General features: G+C 40.1%; 1 protein-coding gene and 1 long non-coding RNA gene across 35 annotated transcripts in view; one reads left to right on the forward strand and one right to left on the reverse strand.

Moving 5' to 3' along the window:
- LOC113028107 (uncharacterized) overlaps positions 1–25600 on the forward strand; it is a 460838-nt gene that overhangs the window by 109722 nt on the left and 325516 nt on the right. The window lies entirely within an intron of this gene.
- Positions 1–25600, reverse strand: part of ank3b (ankyrin 3b) — a 177849-nt gene that overhangs the window by 17906 nt on the left and 134343 nt on the right. For 12 of the 34 annotated variants that reach the window (XM_080305359.1, XM_080305355.1, XM_080305362.1 and 9 more), the window contains 13 exons: positions 24356–24400; positions 23344–23450; positions 21525–21557; positions 19767–19991; positions 14247–14401; positions 13436–13647; positions 13075–13282; positions 12244–12340; positions 11924–12152; positions 11252–11377; positions 9928–10050; positions 9398–9424; positions 8705–8789 (listed from right to left, as the gene is read on the reverse strand). In XM_080305359.1, the coding sequence (XP_080161485.1) occupies positions 8705–8789; positions 9398–9424; positions 9928–10050; positions 11252–11377; positions 11924–12152; positions 12244–12340; positions 13075–13282; positions 13436–13647; positions 14247–14401; positions 19767–19991; positions 21525–21557; positions 23344–23450; positions 24356–24400 (1672 nt within the window). Of the gene's footprint in view, positions 1–1240; positions 7475–8704; positions 8790–9397; positions 9425–9927; positions 10051–11251; positions 11378–11923; positions 12153–12243; positions 12341–13074; positions 13283–13435; positions 13648–14246; positions 14402–19766; positions 19992–21524; positions 21558–23343; positions 23451–24355; positions 24401–25600 lie in introns of all 34 variants that reach the window. The other 22 variants (XM_080305371.1, XM_080305365.1, XM_080305363.1 and 19 more) reach the window with 10 other exon arrangements.

Raw genomic sequence — 25600 nt, forward strand, 5'->3', positions numbered from 1 at the left:
ATGCTGAGGCTGCAGCTCTCTTCGTCCTCAGTGGGCAGTGTTTTCCCCTCTAACTTTGCTTCAGCCTCCTTGGAAATGGTTTTGACCAAAGACTTGACTATCTGGCTACTGACAGACTTTGCTTTAAAACATTTTGACACTGAGCTGTTCTTTTTCCCCATCTCTTTTGTTGTACTTCTACTGGCGGTTTTTATCAAAATGGGTTTGCTTTTAGTTAGCTGCTTACCATCCCTGGCAGAGTTATTGCTCCTACCCCTAACTGTAGATTTAGTACTGACCTGCTTCTGCTCTTGCAAATAAGAAGGGTATTTAATGGCTTTTAATACTGGAATTTTCGACCTTGGTAATAAAGTCTTAAAAGGATCTAATCGTTCCCTGATTTTAAGTAGTCCATGTTTCCTAAGTAGGACTTTATCATTTTTTTGTGACTTGTCTTTCGTCACTGGCTGACTATGACTGCATAGTTTTTGGCAGGGTACCCTCAGCGGTAACCTGGACTTGAATATCTGGCTTTTGACCTTTTTGGCTTCAGTGTTTATTATTGCTACATTAGAAAAACCCCTGCCTTCACTTCTGCTTTCATCTAACTGGCTGAAGGAAGCTTCGATCCTGCTGACCTCTTGCAGAGTGGATCTTAAAGACGACAACACATTGTACATGACACTGCCAGTCTGAAAGACATCTGAATGGTACTCGGGGATATTGCTACTGATATTGTCGCTCGATGTTTGCAAACTTCTAATCTGTTGCGAAGGTGCAGAAGAATAATCTGTGCTTTGGTAAACTGTGTTTTGAAACTCCGAGGTACATGCCAAATTATCCGTCTGTTTCGACTTATCTGGAGTAATGTTTGATGCACAAAAATTAAAATAATCTGTGTAATTTGATGTTACATGGTAAAAACTATCTACATTTGCCCCTGAGGTTTTGTCTTTACAATGATCAAAGGTGCTTGGTGTTCCACTTTTAGCAGTGCTATTTGAGGCACTGGATGTTTTATCAGATGACAGGTTGAATTCAGTTCTAAAAGTGGAGAATTTAGGCTTGGTGTTACAGGATGAGTTTGTGCATGTGCTATAACTGCTAGCCTGATTTGATATTTCTAGTTGGACAGTAGTAGTCTGAATGGGTACATGGGGGACTGAGAAGGTATTTGTGGGTTCCTGAATATAAAACTGCTCCCTCCCATCTACTTCAGTGTCCCTGACCCTGTACCTGCCCGCTGCGTAATAATGCTCACCAATCTGAAAAAACTGGAGCCTCTCCTCCACCATGTCCCTCTTGCTCATGTCAATCGCCCCACTGCGTGTCATCTCAAACATCTTCCCTTCATGGAAGGGGAATGGATTTGGCTCGCTCGTCGGCGTGCTATCATCCGTTGGAGTTCGGGCTGGGGTAGTGTCTGGTGTTGTGGCCTGGGACTGGTCGTCAACTGCCAGTCCAAAAGGCTTAGGCTCACCATTGTTTCCCCGTGTCCCTCCCATATCAACGACTTCTTCTCCACCTTTACTGGGCCAAGGGTCAAAGTCCAGCCCTTTGGTGGCAACAGTCTTAAAAGGAGAATTAAACTCCTCTTCTATCTTATAACTAAAGTAAGTGTCTGAAAACCCCTCTTTATCTGAATGTTTTTGTTCCTGACTTGTAGCTCCATCTTTACTAACACCATCAGTCTTTCCACCATTTGAGGGTATCTCTTTGCCAATAATATCCTTTTGACATTCCTCTGGGGTTTTTTCCTCTTCAATAACCTCCAGTTTAGTCTGGGGAAAAGAGCGATCAGAGGACCTAAATGTATCTGTTGCCCAGACATCTCTCCGGCTGTCTGGAAGACCAAACAGCCGTAAGTCTGCCTGCTCACACAGGCCATCATCCTCATCTTGGAGTTCATATCCATCGAGGGAGTCTATTTCTGTCGCATCAGTGTCATGAGAAAATTCAGCCGTGGTAGCAATTGAACAGTCTGTAATTGACTGGTCATTTCCATTTTGTTCACATTCATAGTCCTCTCCTTTGCCATTTGAAACTTTTGAACCATTACTAGAACCATTAGTGCCATTGGTGCCACCATTGGGCCCATTTCCATTTTTGTCATGTTTTTTGGATTTAGATGCCTTTTCCTTCTCTTTCTTTTTGTCCTCCTCCTCAGAAACTTTAGAAGTGAATTTCTTGCAAGGAATGGGTTGGAAGATTGATTCATCATCCTCTTCATCAGCATTTGACTGACTGTCATCTGCCCCAGGGGGCACTGGGGATGGGGGCTGTATTCGTATAATTGGCTCGATCAGGAAATGCTTGTCATGTTCTTCCTGCAAATTCACCTCCATCATTTCCGTCTCGGTCTCGGAAGAAGCACAGGAACCTTTTCTCTCTGGGTCTGACATTTCTGAACTTGAGTCCAGAGGAGGAGGGGGAGGGAACTCAATATATGCAATACCTTTGTCTTTTGATGCTTGTTGCTTCTCCTGTCCTGTTATTTCGTCATGCATGCCAGTGACTCTTTCATGTTGGTTTAAATTGCTGACGCTCAACTCGTGTTGATTATCAGTTTTTATTTCTTCCTTATTGGCATTAGCTATGTCTGCTTGGGTAGAGTAAATACTGGTTTTACTTTCTGGTAGGGCCTCTTTAAAAGAGAAAACCTTGCCCTGGTCATCTCCCTCTGATTCCTCAGATACCTCCATGATGGGGCTTGGTTTCCCTGGCAAGAATCCCATAAAGCCATCAGGGGTCCTGCATGTGAGATCATAGCTGACCTCCTCCGAGCTGGGAGTCTCTGGTGTAATGGGACTTTTTCCCGAGCTGTCAATGAAAGAAACCTGCTCTAGTGTGTCATCATCTGGGCTTATGGGGCTTAGGGCTAAGTTTGATTTTTGTTTGACATTGTACAGTGCTCCTTTAGCTTCCCTCTCTGCCTGTCTACCCACCTGAACGCCAACATAAACAGGTAATGTTTTTATGCCTTTGAAGTTCTCTCTGGTTGTTGTAGCAGCTGGAGGTGTAATGGCTTTCTCCAACATTTCTATGGGGCTAGGAAGGTTATTGGAATTTGAATCTTTGGGTGCATTATCAAGAATTTCAAAGGTTAGATCTGTTTTGGCTGGGACTGTCTCATGACTTTGTACTTTGGTTTTAGGTAGTGTTGGTATCTGTGAGGGTCTAGTTATTGTTGGTTTCTTAGTGAGGTCATTATCTAAAGAGAGGGATGTATTTCTAACAGGAATTTGAGATTCTGTCTTTTTTCTAAGATTTTTATTTAGTGTTTCCTCTGCATCCTTTTTGAATAGCTCAGTTATAATTTCTTTGGAAGCACTTTCACTTTTTGTAACTTGTTGGTATTTTTTACTGTCAGTGGCTTTTTCTGGAATTTTAGCACTGTCAGGAATTATAGCTGATTGAGCTTTCTGACTTTTATTGCTTTCTTTAATTGCCTGAGTTGCACTGGATGGACTAGCCTTCCCTTTAGTGCCTACTTTGTCTGTCTTTGTTTCAATGATTTGTACAGAGGCATCTGGGATGTTTTTGTTAGGTGGCTTGTCTAGTTTGGGGACTTTTGGGCATGCTGATATCAAACCAGGTTTACTTCCATTTGTGTCCTTCTCAGCATCCTTTTTTGGGCTTACTTCTTCTGAAGTTTCAGATGCTTTAGACACTTTTCCTCCTGCAAAAAACTGATAAACGGGAAGTTTGCTCTCCTGCAATTTCTTTATTGACGGTTTTGGCTGTACTGGAGGAGGAATTTTGGCTGGACTAGACTGACTTTGACTAACTTTTTGAGCCTCCGATTCAAACTTCTTTCTCACTTCACTCACTTTGGATGTTGATTTTACATGAGCAGGAGAGGAGGGTTCAGACACACAGGACTTTGTCTGTTGTTTGATTTTATCCTCACTAGTATGAGAGAGAACAGTTTTCTGTGGGCTGCTTGGTAGACTAGAGCTTTTCTTTTCAGCTGCTGTGGTGCTGCCAAACATTTTACCAACTGAAGGCTCCCTGAGTTTGCTTTTACTGAACACCTCTTCTGCTTTGGGTTTCTGCTGGGTTTTCTCTGGACTGCTGCTGGGTGAGCTAGGCCAGGACCTGGGATCCTTGAGCTCTCGCTTTATAGGCTTTTTCTCAGGAGACTGAAGCTCATCATTGAGCTTTTCCGTTTTATCACGGAAGAACTGTGAGACCTCACTGAGTTTTTCTTCAGCTTCCTTTACAGTTTGGTCCACCCTATCCTCATAAAGTAACTTATCCCTGCTCCTGTCATGTTTATCCTCTGTAAAACGCATCCAAACTGCATGTTTAGGGCTGCCCTGTTCTGTGGAGTAATGGAGCACTGTTACCTTATCAAACTGAGATGGATCATCCCTGTGCAGGAATTTAGCAGATTTAGGAGACCCATCTTTTGATGACTTTGAGACAAACTCTCTTTTGGGGCTTCCTTGCTGTTGACTTGCACCCTCAGTGCTACGGCTACTACTTTCTTCAGTACCCAGGTGGCGGATTTTGTCACAAACCAGTGCTGAATCCTCTGTGTCAGAGTGGCTCAGTGATGCCGCATCAAGTTTTTCAGAGAGAAGCATTTTCTCAGCAAACCTGTACGACTCGCCTCGGATCTCTGATAGCTCATCATCACAGTATTCTATGGACTGCTGGCTCAACAATTTAAGTGCTTTATATGAATCATCTGCTATGAGTTGAGCAGAACTCGGACGACTGTCTTCTTCCTGTGACACCGGCGTATTAACACGAGATGTTTCCAGAAAGGTGGGCAGGGATTCTTCAACAGCAAGCTCCTCTTCTTCTTGTTGGGCTTCATCATAATCAGTCAGTTCCTTTATCCCCCGATCACCTTTGTAAACATAAAGCTCGGGGTGTTTCTTGGTTTCCCTGATAATGACCTCAGTCGGTTCTGCAGTGCTGTGGCCCTTCTCAATATGAACCTCAATTATCCTTTCAACTTTGGGTTTGGATTTAACATCTCTGTCAAGAAATCTAGGAGTGAGCTCATCACCTTTGACAGAATCCTGGCTAGCTTTGTGTTCAAAAAGACCTGCGAAATCTTTAGATGGATCCCTACCTGACTGGAAAGCTTTCATGATATCTCTAACTGACATTGCCTCCTCTATCATCTCTGCACCATCAGTCAGTTGGGGCTTATGATAAACCATTCTGGTAGTAGTAGTAATGTGGGTTTCCTCTTTAAGACACATGCTTTTCATTGAGTCATCTTCGGGCATTTTCATCTGTAGGGCTTTGCTGGAGCTTGCTGAAATTGCTTCAGGTGGTTCTATGGCAGGGAGAGCAGTTGCAGCCTCTTCCATTAGTCCAGGCTCACAAAGCTCATCAGGCTGCTCATAGCTCCTAATATGGACTACTTCAGTCCTGGTCTCTGTTACGCAGGGGGGGATAGGGGAATCTGTGAATAAAGGCTTAGGTCCTGTGCTCTCTGCACTTTGGGGAGCAGAGGGTGTCTTTTCACTCCTGGTCTCAAACCCACTGTCTGACAGAGGACTCTTATCCTGCTCATGAGACAGATCCTCTGGCGATTCCAATATAGTGTCCGACCCTTGATATGACTCAGCAAGTTTGCTTAGGTCCTTCTCTGAGGGAGATCTGAGCATGCCTGAAACTGGTGGAGGCATTTTGAGTTTGTGCTCCTGTATTGACATGGATGGCTTGAGAACACGTTTCTGTTTCTCTTCCCCATCTCTTTTTGCCTCTTCCTCATACTTACATTTCAGCTCTGCCATTTTTGAGAGAGAGCTAGCACCGATATCATTTGTTAAAAAGTCTACTACTTTAGCCAAGTCTAACTCTTTGCTTGACTGGTGCTTAAGTAAAAGTGTGTGTTCATCAAAAGGAGGGTAATAGTCTGAGATGGCACTTCTTTGTGCCTCTTCAATCTCATCTTTGGAAAATTCTTCCCATTCGTCCTCTGAGGCTCTTTCTTTAGCTTCACTAATGATATCTTTCTGTAATATCTCACTGACTTTGACTAAATCTTCTTTTACTTTCTCCACCAGAGTATATGGCTCCTCTTCCTCTAACTTAGTCTCTTTGGGAGTGCCAGTATGTGAAGTTTGGACAGTTTTAGCTGCAGTCTGTGTGTCTGTCTGCAGAATAGCTGTCATCCTAATCAGATCTTGTTTCATGTCTGCTACATCTTTCAATATCTCCTGGTTAGAAGCTGCAGTCGGGTGGATGATGGGTGGTGTGATAAATGGAGGGGATTTTAACTGGGAATTTATTTTTGTTGTAGTAACACAGGAAGACAAAGAGGAAGATAGAGATGATGAGGTGCGAGAGGAGTCGGGAAGAGCCATCTTAAGAGACCCAGGTCCTGGTTTGGCAGGGGTCTCTGGGATGACATTAACCAGTGAATAGACAGGCACAGTCATTGTATTAGACGAAACTGCCGTGTTTGGGGAGGCAGCTACAGATCTCAGAGAACCATAAGCAGAGCTTGCTGTTGCAGATCTACGCGAGGACGACAGTGACTTAAGAGTACCGTAGCCTGAGACAGAGTACGAGTCTATAGCCTCATTTATGGCTGCGCTGACACCAGAGGTTGCTGCCTGGGTGGTGGCCTGGATCCTCTCTTGAAGGCTGCTACTTCTCTCTGAAATAAGGCGTGAAGAAGGGGAGGATGGAGTGGACGAAGAGGATGGATATTTTACAGGTGAGACAGATCCATTCATCATGGACAATTCTGAAGAAGCAATGGTTGTTTGGCCAGTGGAAGAGAGAGATGAGATGGATGTCCTCCCTCCACGGGATGAGAGTGTTGAGTCTACAGAGGTTTTCAAAGAGGACAGACTGGAGATGCTTTTAACAGAAGACAGGGTATGCGCCCCTGCATCTGTCACAACTGTGGACCCAAGGGCAGTTTTAAAAGGTAGATTAGAACTGTACATGCTGTACGATGTCTTTGGTGATGCTGTAGAAGGAACAGGAGCTGGAGACCTTTCTGGTATATAACCATTGGGCATTGAGTGAAGTGGAGAAGTCCTTGATGTATATGCTGAAGCAAGACTTTTGATAGAAGCTGGATCAGTGGCAGGTTTGCATGGACTTCCAGAGGACACAAGGCTGGTAGATCCCTGGACAGGGTACTGACCCTGCTGGACTACAGTTTTAATGGGTGAGGGCATAGTCCTGTAAGAACGGATGGGGGATGAGGACGCTATGTCACTGGCAGATTTGACTGGGGATGACAGGGTAAGCGCTGGTGGAACTTTTATAGTTGTGGGACATGCAGCTGATGGGGCTGAGAGGGGCCAAGTAGATTTCAGTGGAGAAGCAGCTGGTGAGGCTGCCGGTGAATCGGTAGAGATGAGGGCACCCCCCATTCCGACGGGCCTTGTTTGGCCAGGGACGGTAATAGGAGCAGTCGACCATGGTGGGCAAGGTCTGGTTGGAAAGATAGGTTTGTGAGGGTAACCAGCAGGCAATGCTCTTGTTGCTGCGCTTCGTTCAACTGCTGTTTCTTCAGGTGAATTCATAGAAACAATGATGAAGAAGGAATGGCAAAAAAATAACAACAAAAATGCAGAACAGTAAAGATAAACAGAAAATCATGTTGGGGAAGGTAAAGGAGAAAAAAATGTGAAAGAAGAGGAGATCAGAGGAGGAAGAGTTGGTCAGTAAAACAGTCCTAGTATTAAATAAGGAACAATAACAGTTACATGAGGTAAGAAATTTAATTACAGACTAAAGATGGCGTAAAAAAAACAAACAGTTGTGTTCCTGTGTGATTTCTGTTTGGCAGATGAATCAAAAAACAGCAAAAACAACAGAAGAAATAAACAGAAGAGAGCACACACAGCAGCAAAGTAAATTTCCAAAGACAATGGCGTAGACCAACAACTGACAACAGAAAAAATGGCAAGACAAATGCACCAGGATAAGCACAAAAACAACTTCTCTCTTTGGACTTTAGAAACTCTAATATCAACATTTGGGTACTGGCTCTAATTTCAATCCGCTTTTTTAAGTGCCTTTTATCTGTTTGGTCCAAAAAGTACATGATGACAGATTCCTCAGACAATTTAGAAACTGTGATCCAACAGAGCCAATGGCTGTTGAAGGTTCCATTTTCATTTTCTCTTAAAACAAATATGACAAAATGTGTTTTCCAAGACTAAAGTTTTGGCCCATTTTGTCATGCAGCATCAAATTGGTGACAAGCAAAGACTGTGGTAAAACTTAAAATAAACACCTGAAAGAAAGCCAAACTCAAGACCTCTGACATGCATTTTTGTCCCACACAAAACTGCTACTTCATCACAAAGCCAAAAAGAGCTTTAAACTCAGAGGGGACAAAAGAAATACAGAAAATTTTTTACTTTGACCTCCATCCAAAATGACTATTACCATGGTGCTGGTAAGTCAAAGAAAAAATTTGACTTGTATAACACAGCAGTGGAAATCAACCCAGAAGAACAACAACTCACAATGTGGGCAAGCATGGCACAGAAACTCAAAACCACTTACTGACCCATGCAAAAATATATACCACTTTGTAAACAAGCATGTGGACAGTGCGTGTCATGTAGGATGAGAAATAATGCATTTGCACATTAAATAAGTCACACCGATCTACATATCGATTACGTATTTTACAGGTTAATTAAAGCTGTTAATTAACTAACTTATCCACGAAACTTGGCATAATTAAATTCATTACAGGGTTTGTTAGTGAAGATGTCAAACTCACTCAGTGCAGGCTCGGCCAGATAGCTGTAGCGCTTACGTAAGGCTAGGGATGCAAAGGTATGACGTTGTCGATCTGGCTTTTCAGTCTGCAACAATAGCAAACAACACAAAAACCTATCAGTTCTAGGTCACCCTACATTGACTATTGCTGCCAAATGAGCAACAACTGGACCTTGCAATGTCAAATTAAAGCAAACCCTTCAGTCTGCACTGACATTAAATACAAAGCCCATATATGACTGCAAAATATGGCACCACCAACAACTCCTTAAAGAGTATTCAAGAGGTTTTAATCTTCTATTTAGGAAGTGCTAATACTATTTAGATTAAATGTGCCAAGCTAGTCTTTTAGCTTGAGTTTGTCAAGCTAAGCCTACAAACTATCTACTGCATGTACTTAAAAATGAAAATAATGAGTTTGGAGCTAGTGTTAATACATGCTAAATCTTAAGAACAAGTAAACTCTAGAGCCATTTGTATCACATACTATAGAACGCAAGGGATAAGGAGTGGACACAAGACAAGTAGTTTTTCATTTCTACCATATATCATGCAAAACTGAGCAGCTAAAAGTTGCTTTGAAGAAGCCTGTAATGCCCTTATAGAAGTGGAAAAAATAAGGCTATGAGAGCAGAGCAGGGCCACTATAGGTCTAGCGCAGAGGACAACACAGGGTGGGGAGGGTGTGGTTTACCTCATCCTCGGCATCTGACTCCGTTTCCTGGTTCCCAAGATGCATTGCAGGAACAGGGGGAGTAACATAATGGAAAGCAGGGGGAAAAGAAACAGGGGGTGAAAAAGGAGTGATTGACAGAAGCTCCAACTCAGAAGAGAGCCACTTAAGCAAAGGAAAAAGCAAAAACCCAAAAAATAAAAACAGACCAAACAAAAAAAAAAAAAAAGAGCATAAAGCGCCAACATTCAGCAGCAAAATGAAGCCACGAAAAGCCAGCCTGATAACTAAAAACCATTGCACACAAGCCCTCAGCCAAAAAGCATCCAAATCAAAAGGCGAGTAGGAACAAAATGAAACAGCCAATGACAAGAATCCACTGTAGATGTAACCGATATACACAGAGAGAAGCTTTAAACAGATAAAAGACACAGTGGCGGCAATTTGGCCAAAGTCTTCCTGTCTTTCATCTATCTGGGGCTGAAACTACCCTAACCATGAATATGGTTATGGATGTGACAACAGAGAATGGTGGGTGTATGCTACCTTACCTTTTTCACTGCGGGAAGCGTGATGTTCAGGTTGCACACGGCAGTTTGTGGAAGGCCTTTCATGATCTTACATTCTTTCAGGAAAGTGAGACGACCACACGGCTCTTGACTGGGATCTCTGACCTACAGTGAGAAAATGGTTCTTTTTGAACTCCTTACTTTTACAATGTGGTAGTTACTGCAGATTTACTTTAATATAAATATATATACATTTTTTTTTATCAGCACTAGGGTATTAGTGGTATATACTTTATTTGCCTTTATGCCTAGAAACTATCTACAAACAGGCCAAAATTGCCCATTTTTACCTTGTATGCACCTAGAACACCTTATAAAGGAATCTTATCATTTTATTTTCACAAAAACACGTAATTAAATACACAAAATGTTCACATCCAATGGGAGGAGGAGTAGAAATGGGGATCGGGATGGTCCATGGTCTGTGGGGGAATCTCTTTTTGTGTCAACTGGTGCAAATTCATGTGAATTTTCCTTGATTTGCATCTTTCCATAGACTTTATATGTAATCAACATTTGGTCAATATACTTCCACCTGACCAAATTCTCATCTGTTATGGTGCTTTTATAAGAGGAAAAAAGGTTCACCAGTAGCCTTCCAGGATTGACCCCTGGAAGTCTAATGGATATGCCAACACAAGAAATTTTAACCAAACTCATGAAAGCTTATTCATAAATTCAGTAAAAAATATTTGTATTCACTATTCCTGGGTGTTTGGGCTTCGCTTCAACTTTCCAACAATTTTGTTTCTCAATTTTTATTTTTACATCTGCTTTTTATGAGCCAATCCGCCTCAGTTTGTGCCCTTTAAATCTCAGTGCTCATCTGTCATTCTGCTTTCAACTCATTCATTCATGTGACCTTTATCTCCACCTTATCATGGTCGCATCACCTTTGTTCACCCTGTCCACCTGCTTCATCTACACCACCGATTGAAACCATGTTACATCAGATGGAGGAAAGATGCTAAGAAATTGAGTGTAACATAAAAAATAGTCACACTTTTCTGCTTTAGTACTGTTCATTTTTGTTACAGTGATGTGGTAAAATAATTAACACAGAAGTGTAGTTTTAACATTAATGATGTGCAAAATGACACAAGAAGAATGATTAATTTAACGACTTTAGCCAGAGAATAGGAACTGGGTTTTGAATATGAATAAGAGCAGTAAAGGCAGTAAACAACAATAGAACTAACTTAACCATTACTGCAGCTTTTACCCTGTATTTGGACTGCACTAAGCCAACATTGTATTCTAGCCTAGCCAAAAGGTGCTGGTGGTGCTGGAGCACATGTTAAGGTACCTTGACGCAGAAAGGCAGACGGTTCTCCTTGAAGGCGTAGAAGTTAAGAACTAACTGCTGACCAGCTTTGGTCAGGGGAGCCAAGTTCCCATAACAATCCACATATATAGGCCGGCCCTCCAGAACCTGAATAAAACAAACAGCATTCATAGTTAACATAAAAATATAAAACAAATTTACAAGAATAGAGATAAAGAAATGTTTCTGTGATAAAGTGTTAAGCACTGAAACTGATTGCACGCTGTCAGACGTTTCAAAAACCTAATGCAGCAATAAATATACATTTATTTTAGTTAACTAAGGAGTGCAAAATTAAATCTTATTTTCTTCCAGTTGATCAAACTATTAAATTCCTTCATTTCTTAACTTTATTCATTTTCTTTTATTCAATTATGTTGTCCTTATCACCACCCTCAGCAGCATTTTCCATTTTCTTTCTAATTTTCCTAATGCTCTAGACATGTGTGTAGATCCAGAGCATTATAATAACCTCACAGAATAATTATAATGCTTTCATCATAATCATTGATACGTTCCAAAAAGTATAAATTTACAGATGACAAAATATTCCATAATAGATTAAACTGTACTACGAGTTATACTTGATAGGACTTGGGGAATAATGAAAGTAAAAGTAACATCAGTTGTATTTACTTCACTTAACCCTCATACCTCTATGTCTTTGCTTCTGGCCACCTCCTCAAAGTTCTCCTGCTGCTCCAGGGTTTTATCCACCTTGTCATCCGTCATACAGAAGCACCTCAGGCTGGACTCCACTGAGTCATTCATCTTAGCAAACACCACAAACTTGGCCATGTAGGGCACACAGATCAGCTCCCTGTAGAGCTGTGTGGCCAGGCCCACCGTCTCTGGTATCTGGTGGCAGTCTGCTAACCAGAACCTGCACAAGAAGCAAGTAAAGTGATCAGTGTTTAAGACAGAGATTAATATATGCATAAATATAAACGTATGACTTGAAAAATTGATCTCACCTGGCAGAAACATTAGTGGTGAAGGAGACACAGTCATTCACAAAGGTGAGAGGAGTTGTGCCTGTGATGTCTTCCCACTGTGCTGGTGATGTACCACCTGGCAGATAATTATCCAGATAAAGTTTAGGAAAAATCAGGCTCTTCTTTATGTCTATTCCACTTTCAACTTGACATGCTTTAAGACATGTAAGATGCAAATGTTATTAAAGTATTGGATAATTACCTAAATGCTATTCATTCACTTTTTGTTAGAAAAATGTGAAATATGATGTTGATCTCAAAAGTTTAACATTTCACAGAAATGTTCATTCTCACTGTGAGTTTTACATTGCACTTATATTACAAATATACATTTGCATATCTAATATTACAAATATCAGATCGGAGAGTCTTGTTTGCTCTAGCAGCCACCGACTAAACATCTACCACGGGTTGTTCATGGCTGAGATATTTCAGAGTTACAGTTAGCACAAGTGGCTTTGCTAGTTAGGTCAGAATTTAAAAGGGCGGTTGTCACCAAGTTTAAGCATTGTGTAGCATTTTCATGTTAAAAGTAGTAAGGAAGGAAGGAATGGGCCTTACTTACTTAAAACAGGTCACAGACCAGAATTATTACACTAATTTTAATCGACAAGAATGTAAAGTAATGAAGCAATGTCCTGTTCTACAATGTTTCTAAATGGAAATATCTAATTCAAACAACAAAGACACGATTTTGTGTAATAATTCTCATTAACAATAAAGAAACATTATTTCAGGAGAAATGCTGACTGGCCCAAATGTTGTTACTTTCAAATATTTCTTCTCTTGGCATCTAAAAAACACATATACCTGTGATGCTACAGAGAAGGCGCAGGGAGGGAGTATAGTCTCCTTTGTAGCCATTTGTAAGCCCCTCCCCTGAGAGGGGCGGGACTGGGATTGTCATGGTGATTGGTTTATGGAACTTCCTTCTTCTTGGCTCCACAGTAACAATGGGGCTGAAGGTTGCTCGATTACCAAGGATTTTCTTCACGGCCTCATCAGGTACTGGCTGAGCCTGGGATAGCAGAGCCAACAGGGAAGGAGGATTTTGTTGTTTTATTTTTGTAGCCTTACTGTACATATATAGTACTGTGTGTGATTTTGTCTATACATCATAAACTCTTGCAGTTAAACTGAAAAAGCAAATGTTTACATCTCTCAAACTCACCTGCAATCCAACCTTGATTTTCTTGGTTAGTGCTCCCTCTGGAAAGGAAGCCTGAACCAATGGGACGCTGCGACTGCACAGAGTCCCGCCCTCTGGTCCCATCTGGTGCGTCTCTTGTCTGATACGAGACACTACTGCAAAGTATTGCGGGAAATCCTTGGTGATAATGCGGCAGATTCTCTTCCTCTCCAGCTCGTTGGGACTGTCCAGTTCTACAGGGAATGAAAAGAAATCAAATAAATGAAATGGGGGAAAAAAGGGAAAAAACGACCTCATGGAGTAAACTTTAAAATCTTTAGTTATTTCACTGACTACAAACACAAGCGCAGTCCCTCAGTATCACATTCTGTAATCACAAAAATGTGCACTTACAGACTTACAAACACTTACAGGCATTTTTCAGATTAAATCCCAGAATGATCTTAAAATCTTGAAATATTTGCCAATGTATGTTCGCTGTACTAGAAGTAGTCTGTGATCAAGCTCGTTTGATGTTTTATCTGATTTCTATGCAATTTAATCAGGTCATTTACTCCATGTGAATTATTTTTGGGTTTCCTCCAAATTAAGCCAAGTATCTCATTATTCGGCACAGAAATCAACCTGTTTGTCATACATATTTTACACGCGCTCCAATCAGCTTGAGCCAGTTATCATCAGGGTGTTGCTTCAGTTTATTTCAGTGTTTGCTCATTAATGCGCTAACTTTTACCACAGCTTGCTCTAAAACAGAAACTGAAGTACTTGTGGTTTAGGTGTTTAGTGCTGCAGATGCTAGCATAGCGAAACAAAGTTAGAACACTTTTTTCACCTTCGTCCATGCCATTGAGGAGCTGATTGAGGTCGTCAGTCTTGCAGTCGTACAGATGCTCCTTCCAGGTTTCTCCGTTCTCACTGCGCAGCAGGATCAGCTCTCTCTCCTGGCCCCGCATCGAGCCAAAATGAGGGATCTCCACTATCACAGGCCTGGTAAGGTATATGTCGAGGAAATATCATTGTTTGACTTTGACTGATTGGCATGACAAGTAAGTATGTAAGCCAAAACGAAAGATACCACTCTACCATTTGTTTTTAGGAGCTGGGGCCTCTTTTCTAAAATGGACTGATAGTAAAGTCATAGTAAAAATCTAAAGTAAACACAAAAACCACACATTTCAGTAGTAACTTGAAATGTAAGGCTGATGAGCAAATTTTCTCTAACTTGATGTAAAGGGGTTTCTTAAAAATCATGTTGGGCTATTGCAGTTCAAGGCACATAAGTGTTCTGAACTTTATACATCTCTGCTTCTGTCCAAACTCTTTCATGTTTGTTTTTTGTCAATTCACGATTTGATCCATAAAATAACACAAGATGCCTGGCTTCAGTCTGCTTTTCCATTCCTTAACCAACACCTGTTTGTGGAGAAATTGCACATTCATTTAGATTGCTGATTATAATCACTGATTTCAGATGCTTATGTTACAAATGTGATTCTTAGAACCCACTTAGGCAAAGTTATTTTTTATGCTCAAAGTCATTCATGAATCAAATGACAAGCCCTCAGGAAAGACGTTCCACATTTTTTTTAAATAAGGGCCTTTATCGGAGCAGCTGGGAGAGCAGACAGTGTAGTCCTCTCTTATAAGAATGGTGAGGGAAGTTTGTGCTAGATTAATTTAAATCTAAACCTGAACGACAAACGATGACAGAGTTTTCAAATGACAACTCTTTAAGAAGATACTACGGTATTCATGGTATTCAAATAAAAAGTATTACCAAATTTACACAAAGTACAAAGTGTGGAGACACTGATTTTAATAACATACAGTCGTGAATGAAATGTGGTTCTGCTGATGAGAGTGAAGCGTCATAATCACTGCGGCGGCCATGCTGCAGGGTCGATGGGACGTTCAGAGTGAATTTGCACGACTTGACGAGACAGATGATGTCATGATGTAATGAGGGGAGGGAGGAGAAAGCTGCACAGCCCTTACTTAAACAAGGCATGATAGCAACACAAGAGAGACACATGAATATGCACTACTCTCAGAGTAGGCAGTAGAACTGAAGAGTAAGTTTAAAGTGAAGCTGTCTGAGTAAGTATATACATTAAAAATGAAATAGAAAAGGTTTTTGGTTTTTTTTGAATGTCCTGTTTTCTCAATCAAAGAAGAAAGAATTCACTTTCATAAATTTGAGCCAGCATTAGAGACAAACTGAGCTAGTTGAAAGACACAAGGAGCAATTATTGCAGTCGCACCTCAGCGCACTGTAGGTACGATAAGTCACCTGTCCCAGAAAACTAACAGGACTGCTTCAATTTTGAGAAAAAGAAACTTTTGTAAAGGTGAAATCATGTGCTTTAACTACTGTGCGTGGCTTCAATTTTACATTCATAAAGCTCTATAACTCTGTGCTGATAAAAGCACCAAAAAAGCAATAAAATAAACACAAAATACTAATAAAAACTAGGAGTATGATGGTGTCACAGCAAGAAAGTCCCGGGTTCAAAGCTGTTGGCACTTCTAGGGAAACTTTGCATGCTTTGTTTCTTGTGCCATAAAAGACAAAACATGCAAGGTTACTGCTGGCTATCATGGTCATCGGAAGAAAGAGTTTTTCTACATAGTAAAGTTGACTTGATACAAGTGGATACTATTGATCCACTGCTATTGGATACTGTCCCTGAAACCATGCAATACAGCTCCTTCACTAGGTTTGTATGCTTTTCATTATGACCATTCTTCATTTCCCTTTTAGGGCTGATGAATAATTTGCACTTTCTGGTGTATTTTCTTTGGTAAAGTCTTTCTTTTTATGGTAGATTACATTCTATTACTGCCTACCTCAGTGGATGTTGAAAAGGGTTTTTTTTCTTAACCATAGAAAGGATCCTGTGATCATCCACAAAACTTGTCTTCTCTGGATGTTCAGGCCTTTTTATGCTGCCGAGCTCACTGTTTTTTGTTTTGGCAGCTCAAATTTGTCCTTTTTTACTTGCATATAAAGCTCCAAATGTCACACTTGGATTTAAGTCTAGATAAGACACCTGATTAATTTTTGAAGACATAAAACACGTACAGCACACAACTGTGCATTAAACTGGATTTAGTTCCCCCATGGTTGAAGTAATACTTTGATCAGGCCCTTTAACTAATCCTGAAAGTCTGGTTGGGTCTTCGTTTGGCTTCATTTGTTCATTGAGCTTAACTCAAATGTACTGTTGGACATACAGAGTCAAAATTGAATGTTGAGGCACCGCTTTAGGATCTTAACCCTGCTCACATAAAAATGTCATCAGTATAACACTTTCTACCGAGAGCTTTTGACATTAATTATATAAAATTATCGTGAGATGACATAAAACTGATAACAGTAGTCATGAGAAGCAGAATGATGCTTGGCTTCAGGGAAAAAAAGGCTCATGCCCAACAAGCGCAGTCCAGTCCAAACAGCCAATCAAAACCTTTACATTCAGTGACGTCAGAGGCCCACTGAGAGCTTCTGAAATTAAAAAAAAATACAATGATATATAAATGAAAGTGGCAGAAAATTAACTGTAATGGAGTTCACAGTTAAACTGTGTAGTTTTAGGAAGAATTTGTATGCAAAAACTAATTTCTGCCTGTTAAGTCATTGAGGCTATTACAAATCAGCTGCTGGTTGACCCATCTTCCAACTATATTGATTATTTCTTCCCAAAACTACATGGCACCCATACTGATGCTGTAACCTATCAAATCAAAGTCAACAGAGATGGGTAAAATAAACCATCAGCATGAATCAGCCTCGGTCATGTTGTTTCCTTTGGGGAGGTGGGAAATACAGGAGAAAGGGGAGCAGGGAGGAGGGAAAGGGGTGCTATGTTTGGTTCCTACCCAATAAATCTAGTTCCTCTGGGTCCCAGCTGTAGCACGGGACAAACCAGGCTCTCGCCTTCATTAAGGGCTGGCAGCTTTCTGGGGAGATGTAGTTTACTGTGTCCGCAAAATAATGAAACACACATACACACAAAACACACACTCGCAAAGTCAGTAAAAACACACACACACACCACCGACTTCTATTTCCGTATCAGTAATAAGCTCTTTTATCAGTAACAACATCTTATTTATTGTTACAGGTACAATTAGTGGCATCAGTAATGGCAACAAGCGACAGAGGCAATATTTGTTGCCTGTACATCACAGATTTCTTTATTTTAACCATATCTCATGAGTTATGCAGTAATATGAGTAGCAGATGGGGCAATAATTAGAAATTTTTCAAGCAAAAATAGCAACGAATTCCTGGTGACAGCTTCTCAATGGGAACAAATGCTGCTACTTTCTGTTTTATAATACATGGAAATTAAACATTTCAGCCTCTTAAACCATATTACACAAGTTGTTGCAGACCGCAGTACAACCAAAATTACTGTGAGAGTGCGAAATGAACTTGTTGCCTTCGAGATTGTTGCTTCAAGGACATGGACCTAGTTAGTTACTGTCTTCAAAGCCACATTGGTGCATCAAGACAGCAATAAAATGGCAATAAAGTGTAGCCAGCCTGCCATCGGTTTGCAATCGAATGAGGTCAAGCTGGCAATCACTGCACATGCATTCTGTTTAGGATAACGCAATAATTAACTGTGAAAAACCAAAGCAAATTTCAAATCTGTTGCCTTTCATTGCAAATCTGTTGCCGTCTACATACATAGAAATTCACATCGAATGCTTACATTCAGAGATCTACAACAAAAATCCTGAAATGTCTCCACAAATAGTTACACAGTTGTTGCAGAATTATAAATTAACTGCAAAATAAAAAACAAGTGCCCCCAATTTTCACATTTGTATAAAATATAACCAGAATTGGCAACCAGCTGAGTTCAGTCCCCTACTGCAAACGAGTCAGGCCGAAAAAGAAAATCATCACCAGGCAACCGCAGGTTTTAACACTAGTGTGGCCAAGCTATTATTGACTCAGTACTGCCACGTGCACCATAAGGATTCGTTTATATATATCCTCAACTGGTTTAAAAGTGTTTAAAAACAGTTGCTAAGTTTACTATTTTTTAAATTATTGATAAAGTTTCTGAGATAATACAAATTGCAAGAAGAGGTTGCACTGTTAAAACTTGAACCGGGCTGTAGAGGACTGGTTTGGCAAACAATTCTGCTAGAAAAATCATAAGTCCAGTGGTGTAATTGTGTGTTCGTCACTGATTCTGTGGACTAACCACAAGGCCCCCCAGACTTTAATCAATGTAATGCCCGTTTTCATTTTACATCTGTCTAATTAACTTGTGTAGAGCATCAGGTTTATGGAAAACCTACTCAGTTGGGACCCAGATACACAGCTGTTATTTCCCTGCACTTTGGTGCCATTTTGTGGCTGTTATAACAACTGGGAAACACATCATGCAAACAAAGCTTCGACTGCCATAAATCAAATGGATTCAATTCTTTGTTGAACTTCCAAACATTTAGTTTTGAACTTATTACTTCCATCTCTTCCGTGTGATTTTGAGAAGCGCTTCTAACGAGTTAATCATCTTTTAATGCTGCATGGCTTAACGCTACATGTTGACTTTAAACCAGCATAAGACCACCGTTTTGGAGCAATTAAGAAATAATAATAATTTTCAGTTTTTCCCATGCTGATTATGTGGAACAACCCAAAATTGCACAGCTATACACTTGCCTAAAGCGCTCTCAATCATATTCCTTGATGTTAAGGTGGTAATACAGTTCGGGGAGAGCCATGTTCTGTGCCTTGTGTCTGGTTTTATGAACTCCAACTTGTGATCCTATTTGTGCGTTTGGCGTCATCCTAAACAAATATCTTGATATATGCTCTATTGAAATCCCATCATATTCAGCAGTATTCTTTCAGAATATTTGAGTTGTCTTGCAGTTTGGACCAAGATACACAGCTGTTAGCCGTCTTTATCAAACAGGCAGTCATTTTTTTAAAATCATACTAAAACTGTAACTGCTGAATTTAAAAAACTCCTCACATGCAATACAGCTATACATTAAAACCAAATTATGGCTACATATTTACATTACAATATTTACTCTTAAACATGTTGCAGTCATTACTAATGTTGCCTTTACTTTGCCAAAGGGGAAACACTGCTTACTTGGGGGTGAGCAGACTACAACAATAAGACTTGTACTGCAAATATTACCCCTAACATGCACATACACACATTCACACTTTCCAATATAAACGCAGGTGGCTGGAAATGGCAATGGCAAGAAGCAGAAGGAAGGAAATGTCAAGATACAGAACAAAGGTGCACAAAAATAAGCCGTTAAGCAACAGCAAAAACAATCTCAGCGATGTTTAAAAAGAAGGTCTTACCCAAGGAACTGCGCTCCTGCGGGACCGACCTCAACAAGTCTGCTGGCCAGGCCTTCTCCTTCCACCATCGGGGGAGGCGACGCCAATTTGTGCCTCTTCACCAGTCGACACGTGATCCGGGTGGGTGCTGTGCACTTTCTGGGCGGGATGATGATTCTCATGCCGTTGTGACGGCTTCCTCTCATGGAACCACCCCTGGCGTCGACCATGAAGCTGACCAGGAACCTGACGGAAAGTAAAAAGTAGGAAGAGCCGGAAAAAGAGGGGGAGAGATGTAGAGTGACAGGAGAGAGAGAAGAAGGGAAACGGAGTGTGCAAAGATAAGAGATAAAACAAAGTGAAGAGAAAAAGAGATAACCAGAGAGGGCAAGTAAAGGGTAAAGAAAAGAAATGGAATAAGAAGAAAAACAAATGTTGGTTTATCAGCTGTACTGATGACCAGAGAGGAGCTTTAGTCGAGGTCCCATGCTGTGATCTTCAAAACACTGACAAAGTAAGTGTGAGTAAAAGGGAGAAAGAGAGGTGAACAAAGAAGAAAAAACAAAAATGTACAGAGGTTTCTGTGCTGGCTATGACTGAAGTTGAAAAAATAAAATAAGAACAAAAACAGCTTTGGCGTGTAGATGTCGCAAATTTGGTAAATCCATTTACAGAAAGTGAATGTTTTTGAATTATGTAAAAACTAGTCGATTCCATAGGATGTCAGATTAAATGTTTTATTGGGGTTTTTTTGTAATGATATATAAATTCGACAGCCAGGACACCAACACAGGAACCTCCAGTGTGTCTTGCCTTTTTACCCACATTAGAAGGTAGCGTACCTCTGTGTGCAGCTCATTTAACTCAATCAAGGAACTTATAAGTCACACACACAGACGCACACCATGCAATACTGTAGCTAAAATGTGGTGTTAGTTTTTATGTTATTTAACAAACAGCACATGAATTGTTGCTTTAACAATATGCTTGAAGGGGATCTGTTATGTGCTTCCTTATTTTCTGTCATACATACACTCCAACTGTCATCTATACTCATATTAAACACAGCCAAAGTTTCAAGAAACGTTTCAGTCAGTTTTTTCTACTCTTGGCCCTGCATGACGCCATAAAGAGGGGCGTGTATGTGAATAAAGCCCCGCCCACCTGCTGTTAAAATCCCCTGCTAACAATTGGCAGCCAATCAAAGAGAGAATGCTTAAATGGAGAGGGAGAGACTCCACAGAGAGCCAGCGTAAGATTCATGCAAAACTATTCTAGCAGAGTCCAAGAATAAAATACTGAGCTGGGTTCACTGTCACATTATAAACCAAACTGACGCTTTTACTGAGTTTCAGTTTTAACATTTTGATCTACAATGACATATCTGCCATGTTTTTACTGACTATTTAAAGCTAATCCTGTGATTGTCAAGACAGTAGAGGCTTGCTGCTGGAGAATGCAAAAACCATAACACATGGCTAAAGCATATGTCAGCAACATTAAATTTAAAAGTCACATTCGGTCAGATCTGGCAACACAGACTCTTTCAGATCAGTTAGAAACTCAAAGATTTTCTCCTAACAAACAGGAAGGAATAAATACAGGGATAACAGTCCGAAACACTTTACGTCAAGTCTGTAACAACACAGGGTGAGAACAGCAAACACAGATGTTATGAGTGAATATAAAAGGGAAGGTGCAATGTCATCGGGAAATAAAATAAAATAAAAAAAGGTAGTGGTGGTGATAAAAAGAAGGCAACCAATCACAGTCAATCACCTGCTGTCGTACTGCGGGAGCGGAGAGGAAAAACTGCAGGATGGACGACAAAGCAACGCAGGAGTGACAGGTCAACCACAGAGCTTTGTAATCGGAAATACAGCTGAGAAGATCATTATTAATGAACCCCAAGTTAAAGGAAGAATTTGAGGGAAAACTGTGGGAAATAGTCTTAATTGCTGTTTTGTGGAGATTAGAATGAGGAGATTGTCTTCTTTATTCGTTAAACAGCCAGCAGCCAATTACATCACACAGGCAAAAGAACTGTATTTTTGTCTTTATACGGCTTTAACATAGGTGATATAACATGTTGATAATCAAGCTTTAGAGCTGCCTGTAGGTGGATTTTCCACTGGACAGAGCCAGTGTAGCAGTTTCCCTCTCTCCCATCTTTGCACTAATCTAAAGATAACCAGCTGCTGGCAGTGGCTTCATTTCCCCCCCCCCCCCAGTCTTCTTCTCTAAATCTACCCTTGAAAGGCAAATTTCCACCATTACCAAACATGTCAAATAAAACTTTGTTTAAAATATTGCTTTATCTTCCTTTACTTAAGTAACAGATATAATTTAAGTAATCCTAACTTAACAGTTTATCCATTAAAGACAAGTAGAGAAAAAGTAATGCCTGATGAAGCTATACGCTGCCTGACCAAAAACACTCACCACCTGCGTTTAACCAAGCAAATACGTAAGAGACTTCCATAATATGTTTAGATTGGAAACAGGTTAATTATCTCTAAGTGATGCAGTGAGTAGCTTCTCATTTCTCATGCAAACACATTGTAAGACATGTTTCAGAAGAGTCAAACAAACTGTAGTCCTATCAGTGAGGCTAATCAGAATTAAAGGCTTCAGTTTAATAAGGAGTATAAAGATTGGACTCTGTAAATAAATCTATGTGGTAAATGTGGACAGGATGAGTCCAGTTTACCCTGCTCCAGAGTGATGGGGGCCTCAGGCACCAGGAGTAGTTGATGAAGCGATATACCCATCATGCCTTGTGCTTGCTGTGTTATAATCTAGGGTTGCTTTAGTTGGTGATATCTGGTTTAATATATGTTATATACCCCAGAAATGAGGTCAGCTGAATACCTGTATATACTGAATGACCACATTTTTTAAACAGTGCATTGTTTCTTCTCTGATGGCATATTCTAAGATAACAAATTGTAAAAGAGTGGTTCAGTCCAGGCCTTAGAAACTTGGGATGTGCTTTACGCAGTGGTCTGATTTTCACATAAACAAGGCGAAGTTTTGATAAAAAATTAATGCAACTATAATTTTTTTTGGCCGGGCAGTGTACGTAACTTTCAAACGAGTCCCTTAATGGGCAATTAACCAAGAGGTCAAGATTACCTGTTACAGCTGCTGCGAGAGACAATGAGTTATGTGACCTTCAAATCAAGGTGAGGAGGAGCCAACTTTCCAGCTTTACTTTGTTGTGACTAAAAGTTTCTTTTTAACAGCAGTTTCTAGTTACACCTGTTTGTTATTAATGTTTGATTTTTTTTTAAATTACAGAAATCCTCGAAGTATTAGCTTTAAAGACTTAAAAAGGGTGAAGAAAAAATGCTGCATGTATGAGCTGCCTTGTCAGAGGGAAAGAAAATGAGACTCAGCAAGAAGAACAAACAGAAAACACACAATAAGCAGAAGGAGATGATGACAGTCACTTCATCCTTTCCTCTAAAGGGTATAAAACTAGTAAGCCGTTTTCCTTTTTCACTCCATCTTTGTGATTAAGTCAGATATTTTCCCTTTTTACTCCCCCCACTCTTTCCTCCTGTTCTTATCCATTCACATTTTCAAACATGCTTACCCAGAGTGTATTGGTGAGGACACTAGGTTGACATTATCCAGTGCATCTGCAGTCCAGCTGTACCTCCTCAGAGAGTCGCTGTCAAAGTCCTTAGCCGCTGCCAAATGCTGTGGAGAAGACAACAGAGTCAGTGCAATTCACGAGTGTGTGAAAATCTAAGCTAACTTCTCCTTTTAATGTAAAGACTTGCTTTTGCACATGCAAGGCTAATAGTGTGGAGGCTACAGATTTTTCAATATTCCTTATTTAATGTCAAAGTTTAGACGGGGATCACTAGTTTTGTAGATATTTCTTGCAAATTTATGAATGAGTCATAAAATAATTTCTTCACGAGAAAGACAGCAGCAGATGTCGCTTAGCGTAAAAAAAAAAATCAGGAGATGTTACATTTCATTAGAACACAAGCTGTCAAAAACATCTTGATGACATTCAAAACGAAGCTCGGAGTAAAATGCAAATGAAAAATCACCACATTAAGGATCAAAAGAAAAAACAGACATCAGATGGCAGAAAACAAGCGACTAAAAATGTTTACAGACAGACAGATGCACTGACACCAGGCCCGTTGTGTCATCAGTCTGAGGATGCTCTTGAAAGATTCAGATTCACTATTTATATTCCAGATGTGCACCAATATGACATGTCAAGTTGAAGGCCATGCTTCAAACAGGAAATTAAAGCTAAGATTTTAGAGTACTTCTGAAAACTCGCTCACATTTAATGAGGAAAAAATACTTGGAGTATTATATTAATCTCCAAATTGCTACAGAAAAACGGGGAGTGACAAAGACACAAAGTTTGGTTTTACTTATCCAAGGCACATGGATAAGTAAAAACAGGGAGGCTACTCTACTAAAACACTGTAAATACACGCAGTACGGTAACAACTGAATCCAACTGATGAAATAAGTGATATAAAAAAAGAAAAGTTAACAATGCTTTACACAACTAAATGATACCAACATGTGGAAACCCACTGACACGAAGAGTGCATAATGACTTCTACATCTACCTTATTGTGTTGCTCTACAATGAAAGACTTTTCCTTACGAAGCATCTGGAGGAGCGTTAGAGGAAACAAGTGGTTATTCAATTATTCAATAACTAGTACATCTTTACTCTCCAGTTACACAATCATATGTCCCAGTGTCATAAATTTGCAGATAGTCTCAGATGTAGGTTTTTTTTTTTTAAATTTCAGTTAAATAGACCCCACAGAGTTTTTGACCACTCTTTGTGCAAAGGAGCAAAGTTTTTAATTCAGAGTTAAACCATATTATCCAGTTCTGGGTCCAAATGCCCCTTCAGCTTGCAAAAGCAATCAAATATAAAAGAACCAGTCAGAGTTTCAAACAAAAGTCCAAATTATTTTTATCTAATAAAATTATCTGTTTTTTTGTGTAAATCTAGTAAAATGGTCAGTTGTGTTACAGTCAAGCATTAACTAAAAAAAATAAAGGTTTGAAGAGGTTGAGTGGTGTTCAGTGGGATTTTTAAATCGACTGGAGGAGGATAGATAACCTCCACTGATATTATACATGATGGAAAAGGCGTAGGCCTGTTGTGTCAGCTACATTAGAGGCTCTACGCAGATTCAATGCAGAATTAAATTATGCAATAGCAACACGATAGCTAGCTGACATATAAAGATTTTGTACCATGTTCTGGCTGAAGTAATTCCCAAAGAAAAGAAAAGAAAAAAGCAAAACTGTTTAGCAGTTTTCAGCAGGTTTCAGCTTTTTTGTGGATAGCAAACCAAGTAGTTCAATGAGTCATGTTTGGTGCCAATTTTACATTTTAAGAAACAGAGATGCACATTTGCCACTGCTTATGCAAGAAAGACTTTACCTGTCACTTCACAGGCAAGCATAATCTTTATCCGCGCTGTCATTGAACTCATGGGTATTCTATGAACAAGTTTTACTTGAACTTCTTCTTCTTCTTCTTAACCTTAAATGCTATTTTCTTGCATCTTTCAAGTAAGTGGGACATCACAATAATCCCTCTTAGATAGCAGCAGGTAGCACTAATCTCATTTCCTCTTTCAGTAAATTGTAACTTGATTGATCGTCTTTATGTCAGTGGCAACACAAGTGTAAGAGGATTGGTGTATTGCATAGCCTCTGGCACAGCACCAAGACACCTTGGTACATTTGGAGACAGAAGTGTGTCACTTGTGAAGTTAATGACCAGCGGATTACCGGCTGAGAGAATTAAACTAAGGGAGCAGCCAGCAAGAGGTATGAAGCATAGCACG

The sequence above is a fragment of the Astatotilapia calliptera genome, chromosome 8 (genome assembly GCF_964374335.1).
Source record: "Astatotilapia calliptera chromosome 8, fAstCal68.1, whole genome shotgun sequence".
Classification (NCBI taxonomy): domain Eukaryota; kingdom Metazoa; phylum Chordata; class Actinopteri; order Cichliformes; family Cichlidae; genus Astatotilapia; species Astatotilapia calliptera.